Source organism: Lissotriton vulgaris, unplaced genomic scaffold (assembly GCF_964263255.1).
Source record: "Lissotriton vulgaris unplaced genomic scaffold, aLisVul1.2 SCAFFOLD_640, whole genome shotgun sequence".
NCBI classification, from domain to species: domain Eukaryota; kingdom Metazoa; phylum Chordata; class Amphibia; order Caudata; family Salamandridae; genus Lissotriton; species Lissotriton vulgaris.
In genome coordinates, this window is record NW_028243475.1 from 736,629 (window position 1) to 763,810 (window position 27,182).

Consider the following 27,182-nt stretch of genomic DNA (forward strand, 5'->3'; position numbering starts at 1 on the left):
ACTCAAAGCCAGGGCATAGATGCAGAGCACAGATGCCTATCCCGTGATGTCCGGTGTATACAGTGTTTGGTAGAAGGCGGCCTGAAAGCTTTGGTTTCCAACCTTTTTTGACCAGCCCCTTCCCCAAAGACAAAAGCCCTCTCATCAGTAAACCCTATGATATAGATGCGTGCTCTTAACTTACTTTCTTGACGTGTTACCTCCTTTATGGAACCGTGAGCCAACCTTTGATAGTGCATATTTGGCCTATCATTCTCAAGGGTGAAAATCTGCCACCTCACCCGTCAACTTTGCCAAACTTTTTTGATCATTAAATGAAAATGGGTAGCCGCACTAGAATATCCTTCGTCCTCTCCATTCTGTACCCTGTCTGTAAAAGCGCGGCGGGCTCTGCTACCCTGAAAACACCGATCCCTCCGTACGTGACCTCATGTTTGTCCACAGGGTTCATAGTTCCCAGTTGTGTCTTCAGAGAGCGTACAAACCACATACTTCAGACTGGTTCAGCAGGTATTTTCACAGTACCTTCCTGTGCTCAGAGATGAGATCACAGTGTTGTGTCTGAATTCTCTTTTACTTGGGCTGTAATTAGAATGTCTGGCCCATGTGAGGCAGTGGGCCCAGGCACTGGGCCTGTCGGAGAGCTTCATATGTAGATTTTTTTACTACAGTAACTGGTTTCGAAGCTCACGGCAGCGCCTCGGGGTCCCCAGAAAATCTGACCGTCGTCTGAAAGCAGAGGGGCGGGTACTGTTGATCCAATCACACTTTTGAGAACGTGAGGTTTTAGACACAGCAGCACACGCACTCTGAACTCGAGCTTCAACTAGCACAGTGAATTTTTTCCATTTCTGAACGGAAACAGCAAGACTGCCCTCCATGCCAGAGCTGGCAGCAGACAGCCGCGAGTTATGCCACACTCTTTAGGGGTCGGGTGTCAGTCTGCAGGAGCATGGGCGTAGGAACTGTGGGGGACGCGGGGGACATATCCCCCCCAGATTTTGGAGTGGGGGGGACACGGGGGACAAGGGTGGGGGGTCCGAGGGGTTAAACAAATTTCCCCGCTACCTCCTGAGATTGGCAGGCCATCAGCGCTGAGCCAAACAAAGAGTTCAAAAGGGCAGTGGCAGGGGGCGAGTGGCCTCTGACGTCACCTTATGCTGTGACTATCGGATCAATGGCCCTGCACTTGACCTGGCGCCTCTTCAGTTACCTGTCTGTGAGCCGCCAATGATCCGATAGTCACAGCATAAGGTGACGTCAGAGGCCACTCGCCCCCCTGCCTCTGCCCTTTTGAAGTCTATGTGTGGCGCAGCACCCCTGAGGCTCCAGGAATGATTTAATTCGCACCTCAGCTGCCTGTAGCCAGCCAGTGCTCTGGTTGATTAGCTGGCTGACCTGACCTCGTCGTGGACTCCTCGCCCCGTGTCTGTTGCCGGCTTAAAACGAAGGGCTGCAGGCAGCAGCACGCTCTGACGCTCGGTAACTTGTAAGTAGGGGCAAGGCCGGGACTGGACTGCCCTAGACCATGCACAAAAAAGAGGACTAGGTGAGGAGAAGATGTCCCTGGCCTCACCCTCTCCCAGGTAAGTGCAGTTTACTTTAAATTGAAACAGATATTGAACAGGGTCTCTTTTGGGCTCTCTATTCATGCCCTTAACTTTAACGCTTTTAACATTCAATGTTCAGAAATCGTGCCCTGAGTGCCAGTAAAGACTTCATTGACTACAACACTGCATAATTATTGAACAATAAATGTTAAAACATTTATGGAGATCCTCAGTGATCTAGTGCTCATTATTTATATTTCATGAGTTTACTCAATGCTGCAACTCGAAGAGTTTTATAATTGAAAGATCATGTGTTTTTTGTATTTTTTTTGCAGTCGGATATTGCTCTGCTATAATGCTTTCTTTGAACTGAGTCACCTCCTGTGTTTATGAGACTACCATGATTGAGATTGGTTTGTTTGGTTTGTTTTTGGTGTCACACTATGGTGCTTACTTTGAACTGAATAGTCTGCAGGTGTTCATAACGGGCCACATAACGGAGCTCCTGAAATGAGGCTGAAGGGCTCGGAGTGTCGAACAATAGGGCAAGAAGGTGTTATAAATATATGACATCCAGTCCTTGGCCTCTCTGAAGAGCAAGGAGGGCTGTTACACTGCATTGCCAGGGGCGCCTAGTGACATTTGAAAGTGGTGGGGGTGTGGGGTTTACAAGTTGTGACTGAGTGGAGTCTGGAGTGCAGCCCGAGCCTCGGCTCTGCCTCGCCCTCACCTCTGCTTCCAGTGCTCTTTGCACGTGCACAGATACATCTCTCTCCCTGCATTCACATAGGCACAGTCACCCTGCACTCATAGACCCATTACTCACCCTTCCCTGACACATCACTAAGCCAGCATTCACCCATCCACATCACTCACTCTGGACTCACACAGGCACACTGCTCAACCTACACTCACACAGACATCACTCACCCTGGACTCCCACAGGCACACTGCTCACCCTGCGCTCACACAGACATCACCGACCCTGCACTGTCACAGACATCACTCACACAGGCACACTGCTGACCCTGCGCTCACACAGACATCACTCACCCAGGACTCACACAAGCACACTGCTCACCCTATACTCACACAGACATCACTCACCCTGGACTCACACAGGCACACTGCTCACCCTATACTCACACAGACATCACTCACCCTGGACTCACACAGGCACACTGCTCCCCCTGCGCTCACACAGACATCACTCACCCTGCGCTCACACAGACATCACTCACCCAGGACTCACACAGGCACACTGCTCACCCTATACTCACACAGACATCACTCACCCTGGACTCACACAGGCACACTGCTCACCCTGGACTCACACAGGCACACTGCCCACCCTGCGCTCACACAGACATCACTCACCCAGGACTCACACAGGCACAATGCTCACCCTATACTCACACAGACATCACTCACCCAGGACTCACACAGGCACACTGCTCCCCCTGCACTCACACAGACATCACACACCCCGGACTCACACAGGCACACTGCTCACCCTATACTCACACAGACATCACCGACCCTGCACTGTCACAGACATCACTCACACAGGCACACTGCTGACCCTGCGCTCACACAGACATCAGTCACCCTGGACTCACACAGGCACACTGCTCCCCCTGCGCTCACACAGACATCACTCACCCAGGACTCACACAGGCACAATGCTCACCCTATACTCACACAGACATCACTCACCCAGGACTCACACAGGCACACTGCTCACCCTATACTCACACAGACATCACTCACCCAGGACTCACACAGGCACACTGCTCACCCTATACTCACACAGACATCACCGACCCTGCACTGTCACAGACATCACTCACACAGGCACACTGCTGACCCTGCGCTCACACAGACATCAGTCACCCTGGACTCACACAGGCACACTGCTCCCCCTGCGCTCACACAGACATCACTCACCCTGCGCTCACACAGACATCACTCACCCTGGACTCACACAGAGATCACTCACACAGGCACACTGCTGACCCTGCGCTCACACAGACATCACTTTTCATCCTGCAACCGTTAGGGACTACTATCGTCCTCAGTATTTTGAACTTTTAGATACTGTTTCTCTTCAGCTCACTCAGCGTTTTGACCAGGAAGGCATCCATACATATGAAAAACTTGAACAAGTGCTTTTAACAGGCAATGGCATTGACTCTCTTGATCAGTACAAAGAAACAGAACCTTTGCTGCTCTCTGCTCAATTGACCATGTTATTAAGTATGTTCAAGTACTCTTCAGTCCCAGAACTGGCAGACATTCTCAGAAAAATGCTTCCAGGAGAGAGAGCTTTCTTTTCACAGGTTGAAAAGCTATTACAGATTCTTTTAGTTATACCAGTATCATCTTGTGAGGCTGAGAGAAGTTTCAGTGGTCTCCGCCGATTGAAAAATTGGTTAAGATCAACTATGTCTCAAAAAAGACTGAATCATGTTGCCATATGCAACATACATAAAGAGATGATGGACTCAGTTGACCTGCATAGAATAGCGAAAGAATTTGTCCTCTGCAATGAACGGCGCAAGAAATTATTTGGCTTTCCAAAATAAAGTTCATAATTTTAAAACAGATTCCTGCAGCAAGAAAAACAATTTCTAATTTGTCATATTGCATTTTGAGATGTAGGAATGTCGCTAAGAGCGTTTAGTTTATTATTACTTTTTTTGTCCCGCCTTTGTTTTCTTTGTGCATGAAGATGCAAGATTCATATACATATTTTTTTTCCCATTTGGTCTTTATTGTGAATGTAAATAAAAATAAAGCATACTTGCAGACTGTGACTACTTGCCTGTCTTTCTCAATATTTCTCTTCATAACTATGCGATTGTATACGTTTAACGCGCGTACGGTCTCGCACAATGGGTGATTTGTATAGGGTCACTGGAAAGTCCCCAAGGTTGACCCTGCCCCCCCCAGAAATTTAGTGTCTCCTACGCCCATGTGCAGGAGGGCCCCTAACTTTCGGAGCTGAAAATTAAGAAGCAGGCTGCTACTCATTTCCAGAATTGCTGCCTGATACTGCAGTCATAGTTCCGTGTATTCAATGGGGGAGGGGGGGGGGGGCGCTGTGGGAGGAGCATCAGAGGGTGGGAATAACCTGAGGATTGGGTCAGTGGGCGGTGTTAGAGGTGTGTCCAGAAAGAGGAAAACATCACATTTTGAGTATTTGTTTGGCATTTCACTGACCAGTTACAAATTACTACCTTATTTAATTCATCCAATGGATACACATGTTTATTTAAGGTTTAATATAGTTATTGCCATTAGAATGCATTCACAACGTGGGATAGGTTTCCAATCACAGAATGTCCCACAATCTCTTAAAAGTGGAGTCACAAGCCATTTGTATCTGAACCATGCAGTTTCTGTCATAAGCACTTCTCCCTTTTTCCACAGGAGCAGTTCAAACATGGATGGCAAAATGTCTTAGTTTGACATTTTTCCACACCATTATGTCTTTGCCATATTTGCCACATAATACATTATCTGCTGCATAATCTTAAAAAAAGGGGCAGGGTAGAAATACCCTGACTCCCGAGGACTCTTGTGAGGGGGTCCCACTAGAACCGCACCCCGAAGGGCCAAAAAAGCATTTTTTATAAAAACTTTGATCCTGCCGAAATTGTTTTTTTTTTAAAACAAAACTCGGGTTCCTGTGCTTTGTTAGTTATCAACCCCTGGGTGTGCCAGGACCTGGGGTATTTTTTTAATAAGTGAGGGAGGGCGTCTCTGCCTTGTCCCTCTTTCAGTCTCTTTCTTGGATGAGTACATGCTATTCACACTGACCTGAGTTCTAGGTTGCTTACATAGCAGTTTAGCCCAAGCTAGGTATTTTATCCCCGCCCCCATTCACTCTTGCGCCGCAAGCCGTAATTCCATTGAATTGCATCGAGCAACTTGGCGTATTCATAAAATACTGCTTTTGCCTTGATGTTTGACCTCATCTGCTGCATAAGAGCGACACGTGTGCGTAGGTTTTAGTATGTGAAACCGTTAACGAAGAAACCTGATTGTTCTGATAAGATCAAGCCCAACGCAAATGGAACAGTCAGTTGGCAAATATTTTCGCTAGAATTTTATTAGGAGTGATAACGGATGAGAGCAGTCAGAGTGATGGTGGTTTGTCCAACCTAAGCAGGTTGTGACAAGCGCTTCCCTTAAATAGTTTGCAGTAGAGTTTTTTCACCTTAGCTGGAACTTCAATAAAGCTTTTTCATCTAACTGGTTCCTACTTTTCTTCATTCCACACAATGTCAATGTGCTTAAAAAACACATTAGCGCTGGCCGCGTTATTGCGCTTTTTTCTCCATTTTAACTACGCTGTACAGAAGCCGCACTGCTGTATAGCATGGCTACAAAGCATTGCCACAGACAATAGCTCTCATAGACAAGACCTATAGGCCCTGCCAATGCTTGTTCCTGATGGCTCACAGATACTCTGAGGGAGTGATAATTCTTTCCTGACAGAACCGTTACAGGGGCCTGTATCTGGGCATAACCATTGAGTGAGAACAGGGTTTTATACTTCAAAATTGGGCATGATCATGGCTTTTAAGGATATCTCACTTAAATGTACACTCGCTAGTCGGGGAGCACGTAATGGATGATACCGGGTGCAGAGCACGACATTTCGTAAGAAATACATTTGGATATCACACATCTTCTCAGGTGAGGTGCTGAAATTGCAGTGCATGGTCATTCTGGTAAAAATGTAAAAATGTAAATTGATACTTGTATAGCGCACTACTCACCTGCAAGGGTCTCAAGGCGCTTCGCTGTGGAACCCATCCTGGCTTTCCCTGTGAGGCGTCCACTCCTGGGCACCCCCAAGGTGGAGGCCAGGCATCCTTAGCGTTGTGGAGATTAAGCAAGCTATTGCCCAGAGCTGCAGAGTGGGACTCCATGATTGGAATAGGCACCGAGGCGAGAATTATCAGGTCCGTGGAATTTTGAGCCCAAGACCCGCGGAGGCAGGGAATTGAACCCTGGTCCCGGGCTAGTCCTCTGCATCAGGGTCTGCCGCTCTAACCATTGAGCCACACGTCTCCACTGTAGAGTAGAGTAGAGTAGTGTAGAGCTCTCATCATCGTGGACGACTAATCAGTTGACCAACAATGTGCTGATGTGTCCCCTTGCAGCTATTTCAGAGCGCCATATCAAAGATACCGTATTCTCTTGTGGATTGTGACTGGGCTAGGGGTTGAGTTTAGATTATGCAAGTGGTGAGATGGCTGCTCATCATTGCCCAGAAGTTATTGTTATTTGCTAAGGGGCTTTGCAACCCACAGCCAGTGATTGCAGGCCACAAACTGGCATAAAAAGTCGCCACCAGCCTGTGGCAGACCCGGAGTTCCCTATAGATTAAAATAGTGGCCTTCGATAAGGAGTGCGATTTTCTTTTCTTCATTCACGTATTCATCAGCCGCGCATAGAACTATTTCCCAGAATCCTTTTTTCGCCTCTGTTTTGGTTTGATTCTATCTAGCTCGGCTGCAACATACTAGCCGAATTCCATGTGTTAGCTAGTGGATGGTTTGTTATATTAAATTACAACTGGAATGTCTAACTAAACCTTTAATCGCTGGACTGGAACACATTTCATCACTTTGATTCGGGTTGGAAATAGTCCAGTGCTGCTGAGCTCTGGTGTTTGTACAGTGTCCATGTGCCTGGGAGACCAGAGGCCCGGGACAGAGTTTTGAGTTTATCGGCTAAAATGATTTACATTTCGAGTGTCCTTGTGCCACGTTTGGACGCTCTTCTCCTACACGCTACCTCAGTTGTGGTCAGTGCACACCTTGTGTCTTCCCAGCCGCACTTGTCAGTATACACTTGTGCAGTGTATGTACCAAGAGTAGCATGTTGCATGTCCTGTCCGTACTGAAGGCGTGGCTCTGCTGATGAGCACTTGGAAGCATATTTAAACTCTTTGCTCCTCGCACAGGTCCAGTTCACGCTTCGTTCACTCCTCCATGCGTCTTGCACGCAGGGCGATCCAATTCAAATTAATAAAATGTAAAATTTGAGGATAACCAGGGTGATCCCGTTGAAATCTAAGGGAGACATTATTGTGTGTGACATGTCCCCAATCCCAGACACCCCAGACCCTTCATTGTGCAACAGCTCGAACTCTCGTAGGTGCCACTGCTGCACAAGTGTTATCTGCTGCTTGTCAAGTAGCGAGTGGGACGTGCCACGCTCGTGCTCCTTCTGCACCTCTTTCTTATGTACGAATCAGAGCCCGTCTTAGACAGACCACAAGCCAGGGCTCAGTTCGGGATAATATTAGCGATGCTTATTGCAAGGTTTTAAGGGTGAGGTGCCAGCCCCTTACAAGACTAAGAGGACCTATGTGCCTTGCACTGCTTCACCCGAAGCCTCTGAGGCTGTGTACGCATGCAAAGTCCTCAAAGGCACCTCCATGACAACAGGAGCTGGGCTGCTTACCTTCTCAGTCCTCATGGGAAATACACTGGCAGCAGTACGAGAATGTCTTCTTGAGGATGACATCACTGAGATCAGTACCTAACACGCCCTTAAGAGAAAGACCAGTAGAATAGCACTGCACAAAATGGAAGCTTCTCTGTCTTTTGAACCAGACCGGTCAAGCGGTTGGTTCACTGTAGAAAGCTCTTCTCCTCTATTATCAGAAATGAACGAATAGGACAATCATCTCATAAACTGTGTGTGCTCCGTGAGCATGCTGTTGCTATTTTAAATAGTGTGAGACCTAGGAGCGCAAGGAAAAGCTGCCCAGGAAGGAAATGTTTCCATTTGGGGAAGAGGGGAGCAGCTCATACGACTGACACTGGGCTTGTGTGCCTACAGATTACATCTTCATGTATCTATCGACCATTTGAAGGAAACATGTGAATTGGTTATTGAGGCATTTTGGCATCCTTGGCGGAATGCTGGGAAGGAGGTGTTGGGGTATTCATCCACCTCTAGAACCTCCCAGGGCTGCCTTGGCTGGCAGCCCAGTATGGCTTCGTGGCTTCATTCACTTGCACGGATTTCACATTTTCCAGGATTTTGCTACTCGGTTAACAATCCCATTCATCATAGGCTTTCTTCAATGTTTTTAAGAAACGACGTGTCAGATGTGTGCATGCAGAGGACACTGGGACTTCATTGTGGGTCTGTGGGGCTAAGCGTCCCTTCTCTGCTCTTCTGAACCCACCTGTGTGCGAGCAGTGCTACCTCCCAGCTGCCAGTGCCTACTCCCACTGAGGTGGCCTGCCAGCAGCTGAAGAACGCGGGCGTGTCCTCCAGCTGCGCTGTTTCTTTGGTGCCTGCCCATTCTCTTGATGTGCTGCACAAACCATCTTGTTCCCCTCCTTAACCCCCCCCCCCCCCAACACATACACATACAAATGCACACCTTTACACCTCCTCCCAGGGCTTCTCAATTCTAATTTAGCACCTGAATAGGCGATTCAGGTGAGGAGAGAGTGAGGAGGGAACTTGACCAGTGAACCCAAACCTCCTTCCCTGTCCCCCCACACACAAATACTAACATTAGCAGCAGCCAGGAGGAGGTGACAGATCAGGTCAGTCGCAGATCACCTACCATTGGGAGTCAGCACTCACCCGTCCATTGGTGACCAGGTGTGCAGACCAGGAAATGTCATTTATATAGCGCTTACTGCCCCTGACAAGGCGTTGAAGAGCAGCTGAGGTGCAAATCTTCCTTTCTTCAGCCTGTTGACAAATCGGAGAATCCTGCCTTGCTCCCAGGCACGCAGGGCACTGTTGGCAGCAAGTAATGGAGTAGCAGGAGTAAGTGAGAGGCCATTGCCATTTCCATCACCATCACCGAACTGAATGATACAAATAAATAGTGACCCATGCCTCACTCATGCTCCCTGCCACTGGTTTCATGCATGTATCCATTAAAAACAAAAGTGTGTGCTGTAAGTAACATCCATTGAACATTGTTCAAAGTGTTACACTTCTTGGCCCATGTCATCACATACATGTCCTATTTAAATTTTATTTCTTCAACATTGCAGGCATTTGGATCCACCCTCCGTCCCCTTGAAGCAGAACATGTAATTCTTTTGACACTAGTGGTGGAAGTGGGGAAAAAAGTAGGGGAACTGTGGGTGGAGAATAAGAGGGCAGGAATAACCTGAGGATTTGGTCAGTGGGCTGAGTTAGAGGTGTGACCAAAAAGAGCAAACATCGCAATTTTTAGTATTTGTTTGGCATTTCACTGTTCAGTTACAGCTTATTACGCTATTTAATTCAACCAATGGATACACATGTTTATTAAGGTTTAATATGAGTTATTGACATTAGAATACATTCTTAAAGTGGGATATGTTTGCAATCACAGAAAGTCTCAAATACCCTTAAAAGTGGAATCACAATCCATATGTCGCAGAGCCATGCAGTTTCTGTCTTCAGCACTTCTCCTCCCTTTATCCACAAGAGCAGTTCAAACATGAATTCCAAAATATCCTAGTTTGGAAAGGTTTCCACATAATTATAGCTTTTTAGGTTTTAAGTAAAAAATTGTTTATAGCTCAAACGGATCAAAAGTTACAAAAAAATGTGACTTGTGTTGCTGCGAAGTGGAGGGCTCTTTGCAAAGTTTGGGTGGTCAGGTAAATATTGTTTACCACGAAACCGAAACACTGCATGCCAATACAACGCGGTAGTTACTATACATGCCATTACTCCGCATGTCAGAACAACAACTTGCTCCAGGGGTCAGGAGGTGTTGGATTTAAAATCCAACACCTTCCCTACTGTTGCACAGACTGGAGTTGGAATAGTAAATTATACTATTCCAACATCCAGCGCCCCTCCTAGAGCAAGTCGTTGTTCCGACTTGCAGAGTCTAGGCATAGATTGTTACAACGCTGTCGTTGTAATGACCGCATTGTAAAGGCATGCATTAACAATGCAAGGTAACGTGGCATATTCGGCTGGGCACCATTTTCACTGCTGCATTTGTATGTTACACTGATACTAATGAGGCAAAATCTTTGCAGAGACTGTTAGTATGTGTAAACATTTTAAAATAATAAAGTATCAGAAAATGTTCTGCATTACGCTGCAGCCTTTTTTGTTGTTGCATAATTCAACTCTGCAATATCATTTTGTCCTCCATTGCTGCATAGTTCCAGTGGCCCCAAAGCAGGCAGCACAAGTTAAAAATTGTTGTGCATGAAGGAGAGAGACCCTGAAGTTTGAGAACTTAGTTTGGTGTGATTGCAAATCCTGCATTTCTGATCCCTGGTGAGTTGCACTACTACTGCTGAAACAAGGCCAACGGAGGTACCAATGGTTGAGGCAGACTAGCCTCAAAGGTCCTGTGACCTCAGTGACAGAGTCACTATTGCTCTAGGGTCTGCTTCTTCGTATGCCTGCCTGCAAGACTAGAGATGAACTTCCGTATGGATTGTGGTGGACAGGCCTTCAAGGTTAACCCACATTTGCCACCGCTAGGGTCCACCTGCTGCTGCTAAGACACCAGGCCTTCTAATGTCTAGTGGGCACAGCCTTCTAAGGTCTAGCACAGGAATGTGCTCCTTCAGGAGAGTGATCTGGTGGACTTGTCATGAAGGCTGAACCTGGTTCCCCAGTCCCAAATTTGGCAGCTCTGGCCATATTGCCACAGCAAATGCTGCCCCACTGAGAGAAACTCGCACTGCCTTCAACTAGAACCCAATTGTGCCCCACTATAAACATCTGAATGCGACTCAATTCAAATTATGCACTAGACAAGTGAAATATGCTGCCTGAAAAAAAAGTAATATCCTGGAAAAAGCAAACACTCACAAGGAATGCAAAATTAAGTAAAGCATGTGAAATGTAAGCAGGATCAACATGGTTACCTTAACGCTTTTACATTCGTTATTCAGAAATCAATGAGTATTTTTGCCTGAAACGTTAAGGACATGACAACAGGGCCCGGAAGGGACCTGTTTCATTGTCCATTGCTTATATCCTTACAAAACCTAAGCAGTATGGTTTAAAAAGACCACATTCATGGACACAGAGCTGCAGTACACATTTAAAAAACTAAAATAAGTAAAACAGCTGATAAGGATCACCTTAAACATTTTCCACTCCACACATCAAGCACGTATTGCAGTACCTCCAACAATGCTGCACTTTCCCACCTCTGGAAAACAATGTTGTTGAAAGAAAGGGGAGAAAATGAAAGTAGCGCTTCACTGGCATAGTCTGTAAAGTGGCGCTAATGTGGTTGTGTGTGAATAATATACTCATTTGGACACTTTGCGACCACTCTGTCTTGCATTACTTAGATTTTTTTGTATTTTGAATTTTTTTTCTCTGTCTCAGAGGCTGCACTTTGGAATATAAAAATGTCAGAAAAAGACCTTTCCACCAAAAGTGTTTCTTTCTTTTTTGGATCGATTTCACAGGGGAACAAATGAAGAAAAAGAGAGGAAAGTGAGGGTAAAAGCCGTTTCTTGAAGTCACAGTTTTCATTCAGCAAGTGAGGAGGACAGAGACAGAGACGGAAAGAGAGGGAACTAGAGGAAGAAAGATGGGGGTGGGCAGCTGACAGCAGCAGAGCAGAAGTGGACACTGTTCTTGTCATCTCTGGGCAAGAAGGAAAAGGCAAGAGTCCTTTTCCTTCTCTAATCACCTCGCCAGTGTCCGAACAGCCATAAACGGCTATTTCTGCCATCCTGGGACACATTTTTAAAATAAAAAAAGTAGGGGAACGGATTCTATTAACTTAAAAAAGTAGAGGCACGCTGCGCTCTGCCGTCCCACCCACTGTTTGACACAGGACTGTTGTTCTTTATGCCCATAAAATAAGCAAATTGCAGGAGTCTCCATTTAAAATAATTTTTGTCTGTAAGAGAGATGGGAGGGAGCGATCCCCAACTGTTTGGTACACATTTTTGCCCCCCCGGAAAAATAAAAGGTTGATTTGGCCATCAGTGGCTTGAAGCTGTGATGCTCAACTTAGTGAGCTATCTTACATATTGTTCTTAGGTCTTAACCAGGGCAACTGGAATTACTTGATTCTGTGGCCACATCTTTTTCTGTGTAAGTATAGATTTGCCACTCTATCTCCATCACCTGCTGCATAATCTGCAGGTTTAAAAAAAAACATTTCTAGGTCAGATGGATCAAAAGTTAGTAAAAATGTGGGGACACATGTTTTCGCGCAAGGTTGACAGTCACCACTAAGTTGCTTATTACTGTTTTAGGTGTGAATGCTATCACAAAAGTATGCTGTATTACTCGGCATAATTTATCTTTTCTTGCAGCATAATTTAACCAATCCAGCTGCATAATCTGTTCCAACCCCGTGGCATAATTCAAGTGGCTCTGAATTTAACACAGGGTTATGCAAGTGGATGCCGTCCTTTCACATAGACCTAACACAGAAGTTTGTTTGATGTAAAACCTTTCGAATCCAATGATTGGAAGGTCTGAAAGTTTTGTGAAACATGCAAGGCTTGCTGACTAATAGACTACTAGAAACTGATCTAATTTATTAAATAGAAACGTAGAGAGGTGCAACATTAGGTTTTGAGAGTAACTGGTTGGGGTTCCTGCCTACAACAAGACCTTTGGAGATGTTCAACTTTACACTTTAAAGTGCATTCTCAGAATCACCTTAAAGGGGCAAGTTGAAAAAAGTTGTCAAAGTAATCCCTTCAGTACCAGGGATTGCTATGCCAGAATGTGGTTTTATATACCAAAAAAGTTTTGTTTTTCGCCAGGGTTTTTTTAAATAGATATTGGTGAGAGCCCACCAGCTCCCCAAACATAAAGTTTTACAAAAACCATGGCAAAATAAAACCAGCACTGACAAAGCTAAAATACTGACAAAAAAACACCAGACCTTTTGGCTTTGCCAATGTTTTTTTAGGGCTTGCCTGAGACTACGCATGTGCTGTTGCTTACAAGACATTTTGTTTACTTAAAGGGGCTTAGAGCCTGGTTGTTACTCACCATTGGTTAGCTTCATCCTCACTCTCATTTATTTGGTCAGCGCATGCTGGTTTTACTTCCTCTTCGTGTATTTCGTCCTCCACTTTAGCATGATTAGAGTTCTGCTTCCTTGTCCAATGTTTGTTCGCCTTTGGAGCTGCACTGTATTCATGTTCATCGTCATTACTCAAAGCTGTCCTTAAAAGCATTATAACCATGTTCAAGCATTGCTGAATGTTTGGGGAGGGTGCTTTTTTTTAATTTTTTACTTTCAGCCGTGTTGCACAGCAGCCCCCTTGCAGTTCAACATGGCAAAAAAAAATATTTGACAACACCATTAACTTTCGTAAGCAAGACCTCTTGGGTCTGCCTGTGATTGTTGTTATCATGATCGAGTATGAACAATCTGAAGATGCAGAAAGGCACCATTGATATAGTGTGAGTCATCTGATCATTGGATTGGTTGTACAACCTGAGCACCCTTGGATAAGACCAAGCTCTTGCTAAGAGCCCAAAGTTAAATACATTTTTATTGTTTATATAAAATAATTACAATTATAAATATAAGCTAAAAGCTAGAAACGCACCAAATGGAACGCCAAGAAATTAGTCAGTCCAAATTTGTGATATATATTCAAAGGCCGATGCAGTTGATGTTCAAGTCCTCTCGAATACAGATTCTTTGTATAAAAAGCAGAATCCAATGTGGAAAGGCAGACGCAGCAACAAAAAATAACCCGGTCATCGCTGGTAGTTGGCACAGTCGGTTTTGCAGCCAAGATGATATTTTGCTCGGTGGCCCGCTGACTGCAGGAACATATTTGAATCTGTACTTCCAAGGGTGACATTTGAACAAATCACCCCGGAATAGTCAATGCGATGTCGCAGTTTACACGCCCATTTTCAGATCCTCACAGGTGGGAATTCACAAAATGCAAAGAGACGAGGTAGTAAACCGTATTCAGGCTTCTCAACTCTTCTGTGCTACCCTACGGCAGTCAAAGCACCAGCAGCCAACCACAGCTGACTCTTTTGACCTCTGCACCACCCCTTTTGTACCTGCTAAGTTCAAGTCATATACTATATGGAATTCCGTCTTTGCCCTGCACAAACTGATTTCCAGCACTTTGGGTGACTTACAATTATTTACAATCACGTGCGAAAAAGATTTGGTGCTTCTAAGATGAATTCTTTTCATGAAACCTAACTTTTGTTTATCTAAAATCTGACCATGTTATTATGGGGTTTTCACTGCACAGTGTTCACCCGCCACTCCTACAGGCAAGAGCTATTTTGGACAAGAAATGCCTCAGACTCCCTAACCGAAAACTAAACTAAATGCCACAGGCTCCCACATCAAGCCGGTCCAAAATAACATTTATTTTGGGGGAGCAGGGTGGCAACTTTCAGTAGTAGCGTAGCAGGGCTGAAAACTCTAAAAATTGAAAACAGAGTCTGGATTTCATCAGGTGCCCAGTCTGGTGGCTCAGTGGCAGAGACATTTTAAGGCATGGGCAAAGGGGGCTCTGGTTCAGGGCCCCAGCTTTTCAGGGGGCACCCTGACAGAGCCAGTTCTGTTCTGCATTGTCTTGACCTGATGACCTTCAATAATCCTTAATCAGACGGTTTTCCTTTAATTTATTTTTAATGTGGATGATGTTTGAGAATCTATTACAGATTTTTTGCAGGAAAATGTGTTTGTTTCAGCAACATCCATAAAAAAGTTTTTTGAGATCTAAACAGGACTTCACATATGAGAAATGGGAGGGTGTCCTAGAGATTATTTGCTGTAATTTTAGTGCGCTGCTGCTGTGTTACAATATTAAAAACATATGCCACTATTCCTGAATAATGTATGTAAACATATTTTAAATATGGCTTGTATTCCTGTGGTCTGTTAGTGGCCAGGCCAGGGAGAGTATTGAAGTCCTGAAATTGGATCATAAATTCAAAGCTGTTCTGAACAGGGGCCCCCAGAATACGTTTGGCCCAGGGCCCCCCTAATCCTTAAAATGTCCCTGCTCAGTGGACTAATGTCTCCACTCACAGGTTCGAATCGGGGCTGGAGGGTGGTGTAACATGAGTTGAGTAGCAATATACATCTGTATATCAGCCTATCGTTGCAAGAACTTGCTTTTGCATCTCAAGAAAGAAATAGAACAGAAGTACTTGCACAAATTACTTCTGGGTGTTGGAATGCTTTTTGTTCTGAATCTGAGGCTCCAAAGTGAGACTTTCTTCAAAGGGTGCATGCCTATTGACTGGCCGACTAAATCCACTTCATGTGGACCATCTCCCTAGGGACAAAATCTTCCCCGCTCATGGAAACCTATAATTTGAAGGTAATTACAAACCACAGCACACCAGACATTTCTGCCTCCGATTACTTCTAGAATAATACAAATATATAAAGAAGAATGACTTACAGGGTCAACATACTTCAACTTAATACTGGGGAAGACGAGACGGCGTCCATAACAGCACTATAAAGGAAGGGCCTTGCAGGCTCTTGCGGATGAAAGATTTTCACCTCGAAGTTAGAAGGCACAAAACACTGGAAAAAAAGCAAACTCAAGTTTTCAAAGTGGCTTAATTAAATTCTAGATTTTCCTCAACATCAAGCCTTGTATTGATTGTCTCTCGCAATACCCTCAAGCCAACTTTGAAAGGCAGTAAACACAGGCATGAAAATTCCCAAGTTATTGCTTGTACAGTGTGTTTGTCTCGGCTTGTCAAACACTTTCTGAGGGTCCAAGTGCCGGTTTCCACAGACCATTCCAGGAGTTAAAGACGACATGGTGTTTTCTTGCGTGTAAATGACACTCAACCTATCTTTTAGTTTTTAGGGTGTGGGGATTTGGAGTACATTAACACATAATTTTTAAAACGGGCCTACAGAGACCGAATTATTAGTAGTATTAACACGGAGCTTGCTGCGCCCCTATACAAGTTTTAAGCTGATCACTCAATTTGCGTAAATGTAAAGGATGTGTTTTGTTTTCTGTCGGGTTTTTTTTCTCACAGCTGCTGCACCCTAAAGCAGCTTAATTGCTGCATTGTTTACCCTAGTAGTCGCCAAAACAAAGCTATTGTTGGTTTTTCACCATCGGAACATTGGCCTACAGTAACATATTCCCTTTTCTTGGCCTGCTGGTGTTTCTGATTCGCTATTTTGGTTGGGGTTAAGCTGCTTGGTCCGGAGGTCTTAATGCAGTTTTGTTCTGCACGTGTGCTAGTGAATTGACATGTGATAGCGGGCACAACAAAACACGACGAGGTTGACTCCTAAGAAGAGCATTTAGTGTAGAATACGGGTCGGACATGTAAACGTGTTCCATTCCAAACAGCATGAAGTTGTATTTCTTTTCTGTTTGCTAGAGGGACAGCTGTGTGAAAGGCCGACAGGTGTGAGTGAGTGAGGCTGATGCAAGCAGCTGTCGCGAGCGAGCGCACGTGAATGTTTCCTAACTCAGAACCCGCCGCATTCACAGTTTGACTCCCGCTCCTTGTTTGACTCACGGTGCCTTTCTTTTCCCGTTTCAGCTCGGACTGGGTGGAGATCATCGAGCCCCGCTCCCGGGAGCGCATGTACGTCAACCTCGTGACGGGGGAGTGCGGCTGGGAGCCCCCCGCCAACGTGAACGTGCGCCAGTCCGATGAGAAACAGTGGTGGGAGCTGTTCGACCAGATCAACAACCGCTTCTACTACTACAATGCCATCTCGCGACAGACGGTCTGGCACAGGCCGCAGAACTGCGACATCGTGCCGCTGGCTCAGCTGCAGGCCATGAAGCGCAGCTCCCAGTCGGACTTCCGGGGCCGGATGAGCAGTGAGCGGCCCTCTCACCGGGGCAGCACGAGCAGCGACGGCAGGAACACCCCCGTCCACATCAAACTCATGCAGGAAATGGAGCGAGGGAAGGAGGCGGCCCGGGGCAAGGGTGACAGCCTGGATAGCAGGAAGGAATCGGGAAGGTAGGTGACCCTTGTGTTTAGAACTGTCAGCAGAACACTTTCCGTTGTAATGCCAACTGCTCTACACTTGGCAATGTTTTATTTTGTGTACTTTGGTATTTGTAATATTTCAGGCTCACAATGGTGCTGTCTATCAATGCACTGGACCAAACACACATGTAAATTGCAAGATCACAATCACAGGCTACCAGAATGTTGGCATATATGAGTGGCAAGTCATCTCTAGGTATCATAGCTTTGTTCCGATATTGTGTTAAACGTTATGGAGATAAGTGTACATTCAGAGACCTTTATTTTGTTGACCACACACATCACAAGACCCATCCACTTACTTTTTGTTTGGACCCGAACAACATTTACTGACAATAATGGCCACCAGTCTTTACCTCGCTTTTTGTTTTTCAGCATATCTGTATTGTTTAGAAACTACTGAATTTGAATTTACAGGAATTTGTATAGCGCTCGTATACCAGGCGGTTTCATGGCGCTGAAGGATGCTTAACCCAAGGCTAGGGCAACGGAGTTACTGAGGTGGGAAGGCGTGAGAAAATAAAAAAGTCTTGAGGGCCCTGGGAAATTCAAGATAAGAGGAAATAGATCTAATGTAAACGGGGAGGGAATTCCAAAAAGTGGGGGCAAGGACAGTGAATTTCAAACCCCCAGATTTCCTTTTTTTGAACCGGGGGACAGAAAGAAAAAATTTAGCAGAAGAGCGAAGTTCTCTGTTTGGGCAGTAAGCACTGATGGCGGAAGAAATAAAATCTGGGGCAGTCCCCGCCAAGGCCTGAAAGGTGGTACAGCCCAATTTAAAGAGAGCCCGTTCTTTAATGGGCAGCCAATGTAGGGATTTGGGTAGGGGAGTAATGTGTTGGAATCTGGGCAGGCCATAAATCAGACGGGCAGCCTGATTTTGGACTAACTGAAGACGGCGAAAGGCATATGCTGGAGCGCCATTATACACAATATTCCCATAGTCCAACCGGGACAGGACCATTGCCATCAGAATCAGTTTAAGGGCGGGAAAGGAGAAAAACCGGGAATTTTTCCGTTTAGTATGGAGGGCAAAGAAACGGGAAGAAACAACAGAACTGATCTGGGAGTGAGGAGTGAGGTGTTTGTTGAGTGAGATCCCTAGAGTTTTTACTGAGGAGGAGGGTGTGGGGGAGATGCCCAAGGAGGGAGGCCAAAAGTTGGGAGACCAGGGGCTGGGGGTGCTACCAGTGACGACAAGTTCAGTCTTGTCCGGATTTAATTTCAGATGGTTGCAGTTCATCCAATCACTGATGAACAGCATGACGGACTGGAAATTAAATATGCTGGTTGGGGAGTGTGACAGATGGAAAATGAGTTGGAGGTCATCAGCATAGTTATACACGGTGACCTCCATTTGCTGAAGTGCAAAAAAAAAGTGGAAAGATATACAGATTAAATAATAAAGGAGAGAGAGAGGAACCCTGGGGGACACCACACTGAACTGAGGGAGGGGGGGCAGTGAATTCAGCAAGATGAACGGCCTGGGAGCGATCTCTTAGAAAGGAGCTAATCCAGGCCAGAGCTGGGCCCTCGATGCCCGCCGCCTTGACACAGGCGAGAAGGATGGAATGGTCAACCGTGTCAGAGGCGGCGGAGAGATCTAAGAGGACGAGGGACTGAGGAGTGTTGGTATCAAGCCCCTCTCTAAGCTCATCCATCACAGAGATGACCACCTTCTCAGTGGAGTGCCGGGGTCGAAAGCCGGCCTGACGGGAAGCAAATCCCCCACTCTCCTCCACAAAGGCGCCAAGGACCTGTGTGGCGAAGTTTATTCTTATGGTCGTTTAGGCATCAAACACTTTTTTTGTGACTATGTTGATCTCTCTTTTTTCCCCCTTGGTTTCAGGTGGTCCTGCTTTTAATCCCACAATGTTTATTTTCTGTCGCATTCAGGGTTTACTTTGAGTGGTGCATTGTGTTAGGTTCCTGATTTCTCTGTTTTTTTTCTTACACTAATCGTCTAGTTTTGTGCTGTAGCTGGTAGAAGTAGACATCTGCTCATTCAGCTAGATTTTACTGTGTGCTTCTTTTACATACGTGTGTTGGCCAAGTCTTTGAAACTTTTCTAAATATTAAGCCAACTACTTTCTAAGGAAATAGAGACCACACTTCTCGTAACTCATGTGTCAGATAAAGCTCTGTATTTTATTCTTTGTGCAGCCTATTTCCTCGCAGTCATTATAGGTTCTCTCCCCATAACCGTGTAGTTGGCAGCGTTTCTCATAAATGTGGAATAACAGTAATTTCCTTGAGGGAAAGTTCAGGCTATGTATTTTTTTTTTACATTTGCCTCAAGTGGGCAAAAAAGGAGTTGCTAGATGTCTTTCAAAGGATCTATTACAGGAGCCAAGCCAAAGATGGCAAAGGACGGCCAAAGGCTGGCTTCCGGTACCACCAGCCTCTAAAGTCAGCAAATATCTGAAGACTCCTGAATGGTGGAGGACTCAGGCTGTTGCATGAGCAGTGTTAGCTGCAGAGACCTCTGGATGGAGTTTGAGAGTCAAGTTAATGCCTACTGCACCCGAGGAATACTGACACCTCTGCGCACAATGGAGCACAATTGCAACAATGGCCAGAGTGGCATCCCGGGCATTGCAACTATCTCTGATTCTCCCCCCCCCTTCCAGTGGTGTTGGAACAGTTTATTATGGGGTGCTACCATCTATGTTACATCACTGAAGTCATAGGGGCTGTGAAAAATCCAAGTGTTACACAAAAACAAGCGTAGCATATGAGCAGATCCAAGTGTCATACAAAAAACAAGTGTAGCATATGAGCCAAGCTCATTTAGCAGGATAGTGGTAATGGTGTAGTATGTGGCTGGTGGTGCATTTTGGGGCATACTGTTGTAAATATATTAATACAGCATGGTGTGGTAGCCCATGGTCATTTAGAAATAGCATATTTTTCATTGAAATGGCCACACATTTTTCAGAGACATGCAGTTTTACTAATAGCACTATATTTCTGCACAAATGGTAATATGTGGAAATTGAGTTTCAGCAAATATTTATCATTTGTGCATCACCAAGTAAAGTGTCTTGATTTGTTTTGGATCCTATTAAAATCTTTGTTTCGATCAAACTTCAGAATTAGAAACAAATGTTCTTCATTTATATAATATGTCAAATACTCTGATGGGAGCTGAATGAACAGAATCTGTTCCTGGATTAAATTACACTGGAATCGAAAGACTAAGCTTGTACTTTCAGGAAATCTTTATGCATGCAGCCGTCACTGCTTACCTTTTACTAAATACAAGCAGTCTGCTGTCCGACCCCTGCCTGTTGCTGCTGGGTAGACACCTTCCTGACCTGTAAGCCTCTCTCTGGTCCTCCTTTTCGCTCCTCGCCACAGTTTTTTCTGCTTGCATGGCATGCTTTTCACTTTTTTTATCCACATGATGACTGGGCATCTCTTCCAGCTCTGCGCCAATATCCCCCAAGCTCTTCCCCATTTGGTCCTGGACACAGCTCACTGCTTCGTCCTGGGGCAATGCCCTGCCCCGCCACACTGATGAGCAAACTTGTTCTTGCTGTGACATCATCCTTCCAGCAGTCATCTCTACCTGTCACTTCTTGGCTATATTCATCTTGCACTCCTGGGCATCTTCAGTTCTTACTCCTGCTCAGCACTCAACTCTTCCTACTCCCCTACCACCTCCTAGATGTCTTCCCTGCCCTATCAATATTTGGACAGCAAATCATAAGGCATTTCCATTATAAATGAGCTCCCTGCAATTATGCCTCCCGTCTGTGTCTGTTTCTCTTTTCTGTCTTCATCACTGCCTCCCCAAGGGCCTCCCAAAAAACTAGAAGACATTTGCTTAGAGCCACAATAAGTAGGCGAACGTCTGCGGCAGGGTAAGAATGTGTGAAATAGTTTGATGTCATAGATGACAAATATCGGAGAGCCTTGATATCAATATTGTGTTTAATGCATCCAGAGTTGCTGATCTTGTTATTGTCCGGGAGTATCGGTAACCTCATATAAGTACGGCATCTCCTGCAGATGAAGGCCTCTTGCACATCACGGGCCCTGCTGAGTGCTCGTGTGGATTTGGGAGAGGCAAGGAAAAGTGTATTTTGTAGAAGTGTGCTCTCCATAGCTATGACAAGAGCTGTGTTCCTGCGTGAGAGCGTGAGGCAGGTGAATCAGTGCGAAAGTTGCTGCAGAGCTGTGGCCGAGCGCAGACACGGTTTGGTGCTCTGATGCCGGGTTGACCTGAGCTGCGGGGCCACTTTGTGCGAGCTCCAGAGGCTGGAGGGGAAGACTGCAGAGGCTGAGTAGTATGGAGTGGCTGGTCGTCCCACAGGAGGCTAGGTGAGGGGGAGGCGAGCTCAGGGAAGGAGACGAACCACACAGCGGAGTCCCCTAGTAGAGGAGGCCCCTGCCAGGGGGTTGCGCGGAGGCAGAGGCGGTTAAGCTAGGTTTAGGTGCCGCCTGCTGCCTCGTGCGCTCCTAAGCTTCTCAAGCCCTGCCAAGCTGTCTTCGACCAGTGAGTTCCCAAGTTCCAACCTCAACCTACCACCCATTAAAACCTAACAGCACTTTGGGCCCCCAACACCTTGTCCTTGTTTGATCAGCTGCCCGGGCCTGCTCAGACCACTCACTTTTACCACATCCCAGCTTGAGGCCAAGTCTGTGACCCAAGACAGGGAAAAGACAGCGTGCTCCTGAAACCTCCTACCCAATAAGGCTGAAGATCATACAGAACGCCGATAGGGGAGGAAAGGCAGCGCCGATCTGATTGGACTGGTCAGACAGGTGCTATCTACCTACATTGAATAATAAGCTTTTACCAAAGTCCTCTAAAAGAGCTCTTTATTTTGCAAAGTAGACTGAGGAACCTAGGAACTATTGAGCTTAAAGGTGTAGGGTCGTGCACCGCTTAATCCAAGGTTTCATGTATTTTCCGTTCAACCAAGGTATCGCTCCCCACCTGGAATGTGCTGAATACCCACACGTAGCAGCTATACTGCAATCAGTATAGCTGTCACCCTGAGCACAGGTTTGTGCTGGTCCTCCAGCCAAAGTTTATCCAAATTAATATTCAAAAATCCTAAATTAATCCATAAGTGTCTTTATTGCACTTCTCAATAGTTCATTCCCAAATGATAACAATTCCCAATTTATGACGTCCAATGCATTTCGGCACGGTCTCCCGCCTTCATCAGGGAAATAATTCTGAAAATCCCAAAAACTTGCAATCAGTTTCAAAGCCCACTTAAATCAGGTGAACTAGTTAAACAACTAAAAAAACGTAATTAAATGAACATTGCAGTCAATTTAAACTTGGTGCATAAATATTCCTGTACATATTTCTAGTGGTTAATTGATGTCCATTACTTAGTTCCGAATTATTCCGTTTTTTTGCATGTAATGTGTTACTCGCATTATCAACAATGTCTGGCTTCTAAACCACTACCGCTCCTGGCGCTAGTAATGTTACCGCTGAGGCTTCCTACATCGTGTATCTAAACACACGGAAATTCAATAATGCAATGCCCCACCTCTTAAGGCTACTGGTTGCACTGCCGATAAACCTGTTATTTCGATGCCTCTAACATTGCATGCTGTTTTAAAATCAACCCTTACCCCGACGTATTTCTAACAAATAACACCCGGTAGTATGCGGCGTGTATGGGACATACTGGCTTCTTCTTCCGTGTTTCTATGGTCGCGCTGTGCCGCGCATGCGCTAATATGCCCTTTCAACGTGTGCTTTCTTTAAAGGCGTACTATCATTTAAAAAAACTTTGTCGACTCAACTATGTGATTGCGCGCTGCGCATAATTAATATGTCTACATAATAACTGCTTGTTATGTAGACATATTAATTATGCGCAGCGCGCAATCGCATAGTTGAGTTTATACCCCCGCTGGGGATCGAACCGGCAACGTTAGCACATTGTCGACATACAGTTTTTTTAAATGATAGTACGCCTTTAAAGAAAACACACGTTGAAAGGGCATATTAGCACATGCGCGGCACAGCGCGACCATAGAAACACGGAAGAAGAAGCCAGTATGTCCCATACACGCCGCATACTACCGGGTGTTATTTGTTAGAAATACGTCGAGGTGAGGGTTGATTTTAAAACAGCATGCAATGTTAGAGGCATCGAAATAACAGGTTTATCGGCAGTGCAACCAGTAGCCTTAAGAGGTGGGGCATTGCATTATTGAATTTCCGTGTGTTTAGAGACACGATGTAGGAAGCCTCAGCGGTAACATTACTAGCGCCAGGAGCGGTAGTGGTTTAGAAGCCAGACATTGTTGATAATGCGAGTAACACATTACATGCAAAAAACGGAATAATTCGGAACTAAGTAATGGACATCAACTGACCACTAGAAATTTGTACAGGAATATTTATGCACCAAGTTTAAATTGACTGCAATGTTCATTTAATTACGTTTTTTTAGTTGTTTAACTAGTTCACCTGATTTAAGTGGGCTTTGAAACTGATTGTAAGTTTTTTGGATTTTCAGAATTATTTCCCTGATGAAGGCGGGAGACCCTGCCGAAATGCATTGGACGTCATAAATTGGGAATTGTTATCATTTGGGAATGAACTATTGAGAAGTGCAATAAAGACACTTATGAATTAATTTAGGATTTTTGAATATTAATTTGGATAAACTTTGGCTGAAGGACCAGCACAAACCTGTGCTCAGGGTGACAGCTATACTGATTGCAGTATAGCTGCTACGTGTGTGAACCTAGGAACTACCCACAAATTATAATAACAGCAAACAAAGCCAGGGGTAAAAGGTGACGGAATCAAAGAGAACAAGAGGAAAGGAAGTGAAAAATAAAAAACAAAATTGGAAAGAACAAAGGAGGGAGCACCTGAGCACAGCGACCTTGCCAGCCAACTCAGAGCAAGAACAAGAAAATGTGAGCAGAGTGTTACAGCGTCACAAAAAAACCCAGAAAAAAACAACAAACTAAGGGAATAGCAAACCATCAGGAGAAATTAAGTAATAGAAAAAAACTAGTTCTGTGAGGTGCAACAAGGGGGTTCCTAGCTTCATAGATAATCCCAATCCCTATCCCCATGAGGCCAGGGAAGACGAGGGGACTGCCCTTTAGTGCTGGAAATGCAAAGCGGAAGAAGACTGCTTCTGTAAAAGGCAAAAGGCAGGGTGCAATCGCAGCGAATAGTCCCCCTAGTAACAACAGACTCCGGGCCTCATGACATGGACATGCAGGGTTGGAGCGCGCATGAGTCAGCGGACTGCGTCAAGAGAAGCCTAACATACTCCTTTCAACCAAACGTTTAGTCAAAGTTTTGCTTCCTGAAAGATGCAAGTTCCACCATCTTTCCACCCAGCAGCGAAATTCAAGGCCTGCAGCCACCACTCGAGCCCCTACAGGCTTCAGTCTTCCGAAGGGCAAACATCCAAGCATATGAGGTTCTCATGAACTGTAGAAACCCCATGACCAACAATGATCCCCAGGTGTCAACCAGGGATGGCGGTACGCCATCACCAGCACAAGCTACCCGACCAATGCAGGAATCCCAAGAGTGCCAAAACACTAGGAGGACACTCACGCCATGAGAAAGCAAAGGGCGGTGAGAAGGTCATCAAACTGGATATCTCAGGCTGGACACCAGACATGTCACCTGGAAGATTTGCCCCACATCCTTTCGGGATGACAGCATGGCCAAGGCACAGGCGATTTTCCCTGTTCTAGACACCAACCCAACTGACCCAAAACTGTGCCCAGATTCACCCCCCAAGAAAGCCACCCCAACCCTGCAACCACCAGCACATCAAGAACAACTCCAAGAAGAACTAGAGGTCCAGGGACACCTGGCGGATTTGCAGGTGGCACTCTCATATCTGGGCATTTAGGAATGGGCAGAAATGTTGGCGTCCTACACATTGGATTCACAGAGAAGTGCTTCCACTCCAGATGCCGTCCAGGCCCTTAAAGGAGGGGCGGAATCACATTACAGGAAGAACGCTGCGCCACAGATGGACAATGCATGGGCAACCCTGTTAAACACCTTGCAGTGGTCCGAAGATGCCCTCTAGTACCAGCCCAACAAGATGGCTATTCAACTGACCTTACTCGGTAACCTAGGTCTTTACGGCGCAGGCATAGATGAGAAGTTTTGGAATCTAAATTCACTGATCAAGCAGGCACAGCTAGAGGCAAAGCTGATCTGCAGCTGTGGAACAATTGTGTATAAGCTGTACTTCCTCCAGACTATGCTAAGCAGTGTCCTAAACGAACTTAAAGCGGAGCTCAAGAAGGAGCACTCCTCTAGGATGAGCACCCCAGTCACAGGAGCCCCATAGGGAGCCTGACTTTGAGGCACCAGGGTGGACTAACACTCAGATACCAATCACAGGCTTTCTACACAGGGTACCTGCACATCATCTTATGGCAAACCATGCAGTAAACCCCGCCACTGCACTCCCATTGCCAGAGGAAGCTTCAGCGCAAAACAAGAAGCAGAATGCAAAACAAAGGCAGGTGCAGAGGATGAAGGGTCAGAATAAAAGAACAGCCACAAATCTTCCAGCTGTGTATCCCCTCTTCTGTCCACACAAACCAACTCGGAGGTCAACCCATCTTGCCCTGAACCCCTTCCACTGGACTCCCCAGAAAATCTGAATCCTCCAACCCAAATGGAATTCCTTGCTCTCTCCCTCATTACCCTGGGAGGGCCGACACAGAGAAGAAGCTGAAACTGACTCTCCCTCATTACCCTGGGAGGGCTGACACATGGAAGAAGCTGAAACTGACTCACCCAAGCAACAGTTTCACCATTTCAAATTCCAATTCAAATTTTTATTGTTTGAATATTTAAAGTCATACAATGTAAATTCATGCATTACACAACCATGATAAAAGCAATGCGTCAGTTCCAAGGAACAATGAAAGCATGAGTAGGAAAGTAGCCTACTGTAAAAAGAAAAGTAATGTGGGACGATTTGATTCCTCCATACTACAGATCTACAATTCATATCATTATATAAAAAAGGACAATTATACCCAATAAGATCATTACTTTTAGAACCCTATTTTTTGTCCTTTATATATGCACGTCTTTTTTTCTTTTCTTTGTTAAAAGTGCAAATAGTCCTGTGCAAATTAGATTTCTATACCAGATAGTTTAAAAACCTTTTGAATTTTAACAGTGTCTTTAAATTTAAACAACTAAGTTTGCTATACTCAAGTCACAAGATTCTAGTTTCTTTTTTGCTAAAATCAAAAATGTTATGAAGTTTGCATTCATGATTATGTCCGTTGGCTTAAAAGAGACTACTAGAACGTGTCTACAATTTAGTAATCCTCGATTATTATGATGGCTTCTTAAATATCTCCTTCTTTCTTCCTTCATTGCTGAGCATATGCAAACTAAGTGGATAATATTTTCTTCCCATTTTATTTATTAGTTGCATAGTCTGCAGAGGATTGAATTAGAAGGTCGCAACCATGGCATTGCATGCGTTGATCCTGGAAGATGGCCAAATCTCGCTTTAATGAATATGTTTTTTATTTTTGCAGACCAAGGTATTTCTAAATAAGGCTGCTATTTGGAAATGTTATACTCATTCAGAAGCATGTGCTCTTTTTGAAAACAGCTCTTTATCTTTCAACAATGACATTCGTTTTGTTATTCTGTTAATTGCC

General features: G+C 45.3%; 1 protein-coding gene across 1 annotated transcript in view; it reads left to right on the plus strand.

Moving 5' to 3' along the window:
* The window catches only part of LOC147668338 (rho GTPase-activating protein 39-like), a 343,470-nt gene that overhangs the window by 98,631 nt on the left and 217,657 nt on the right, over positions 1–27,182 (plus strand). Inside the window, exon 2 of the mRNA XM_086948589.1 lies at positions 17,061–17,492. Within this exon, the coding sequence (XP_086804715.1) occupies positions 17,061–17,492 (432 nt within the window). The remainder of the gene's footprint in view (positions 1–17,060; positions 17,493–27,182) is intronic.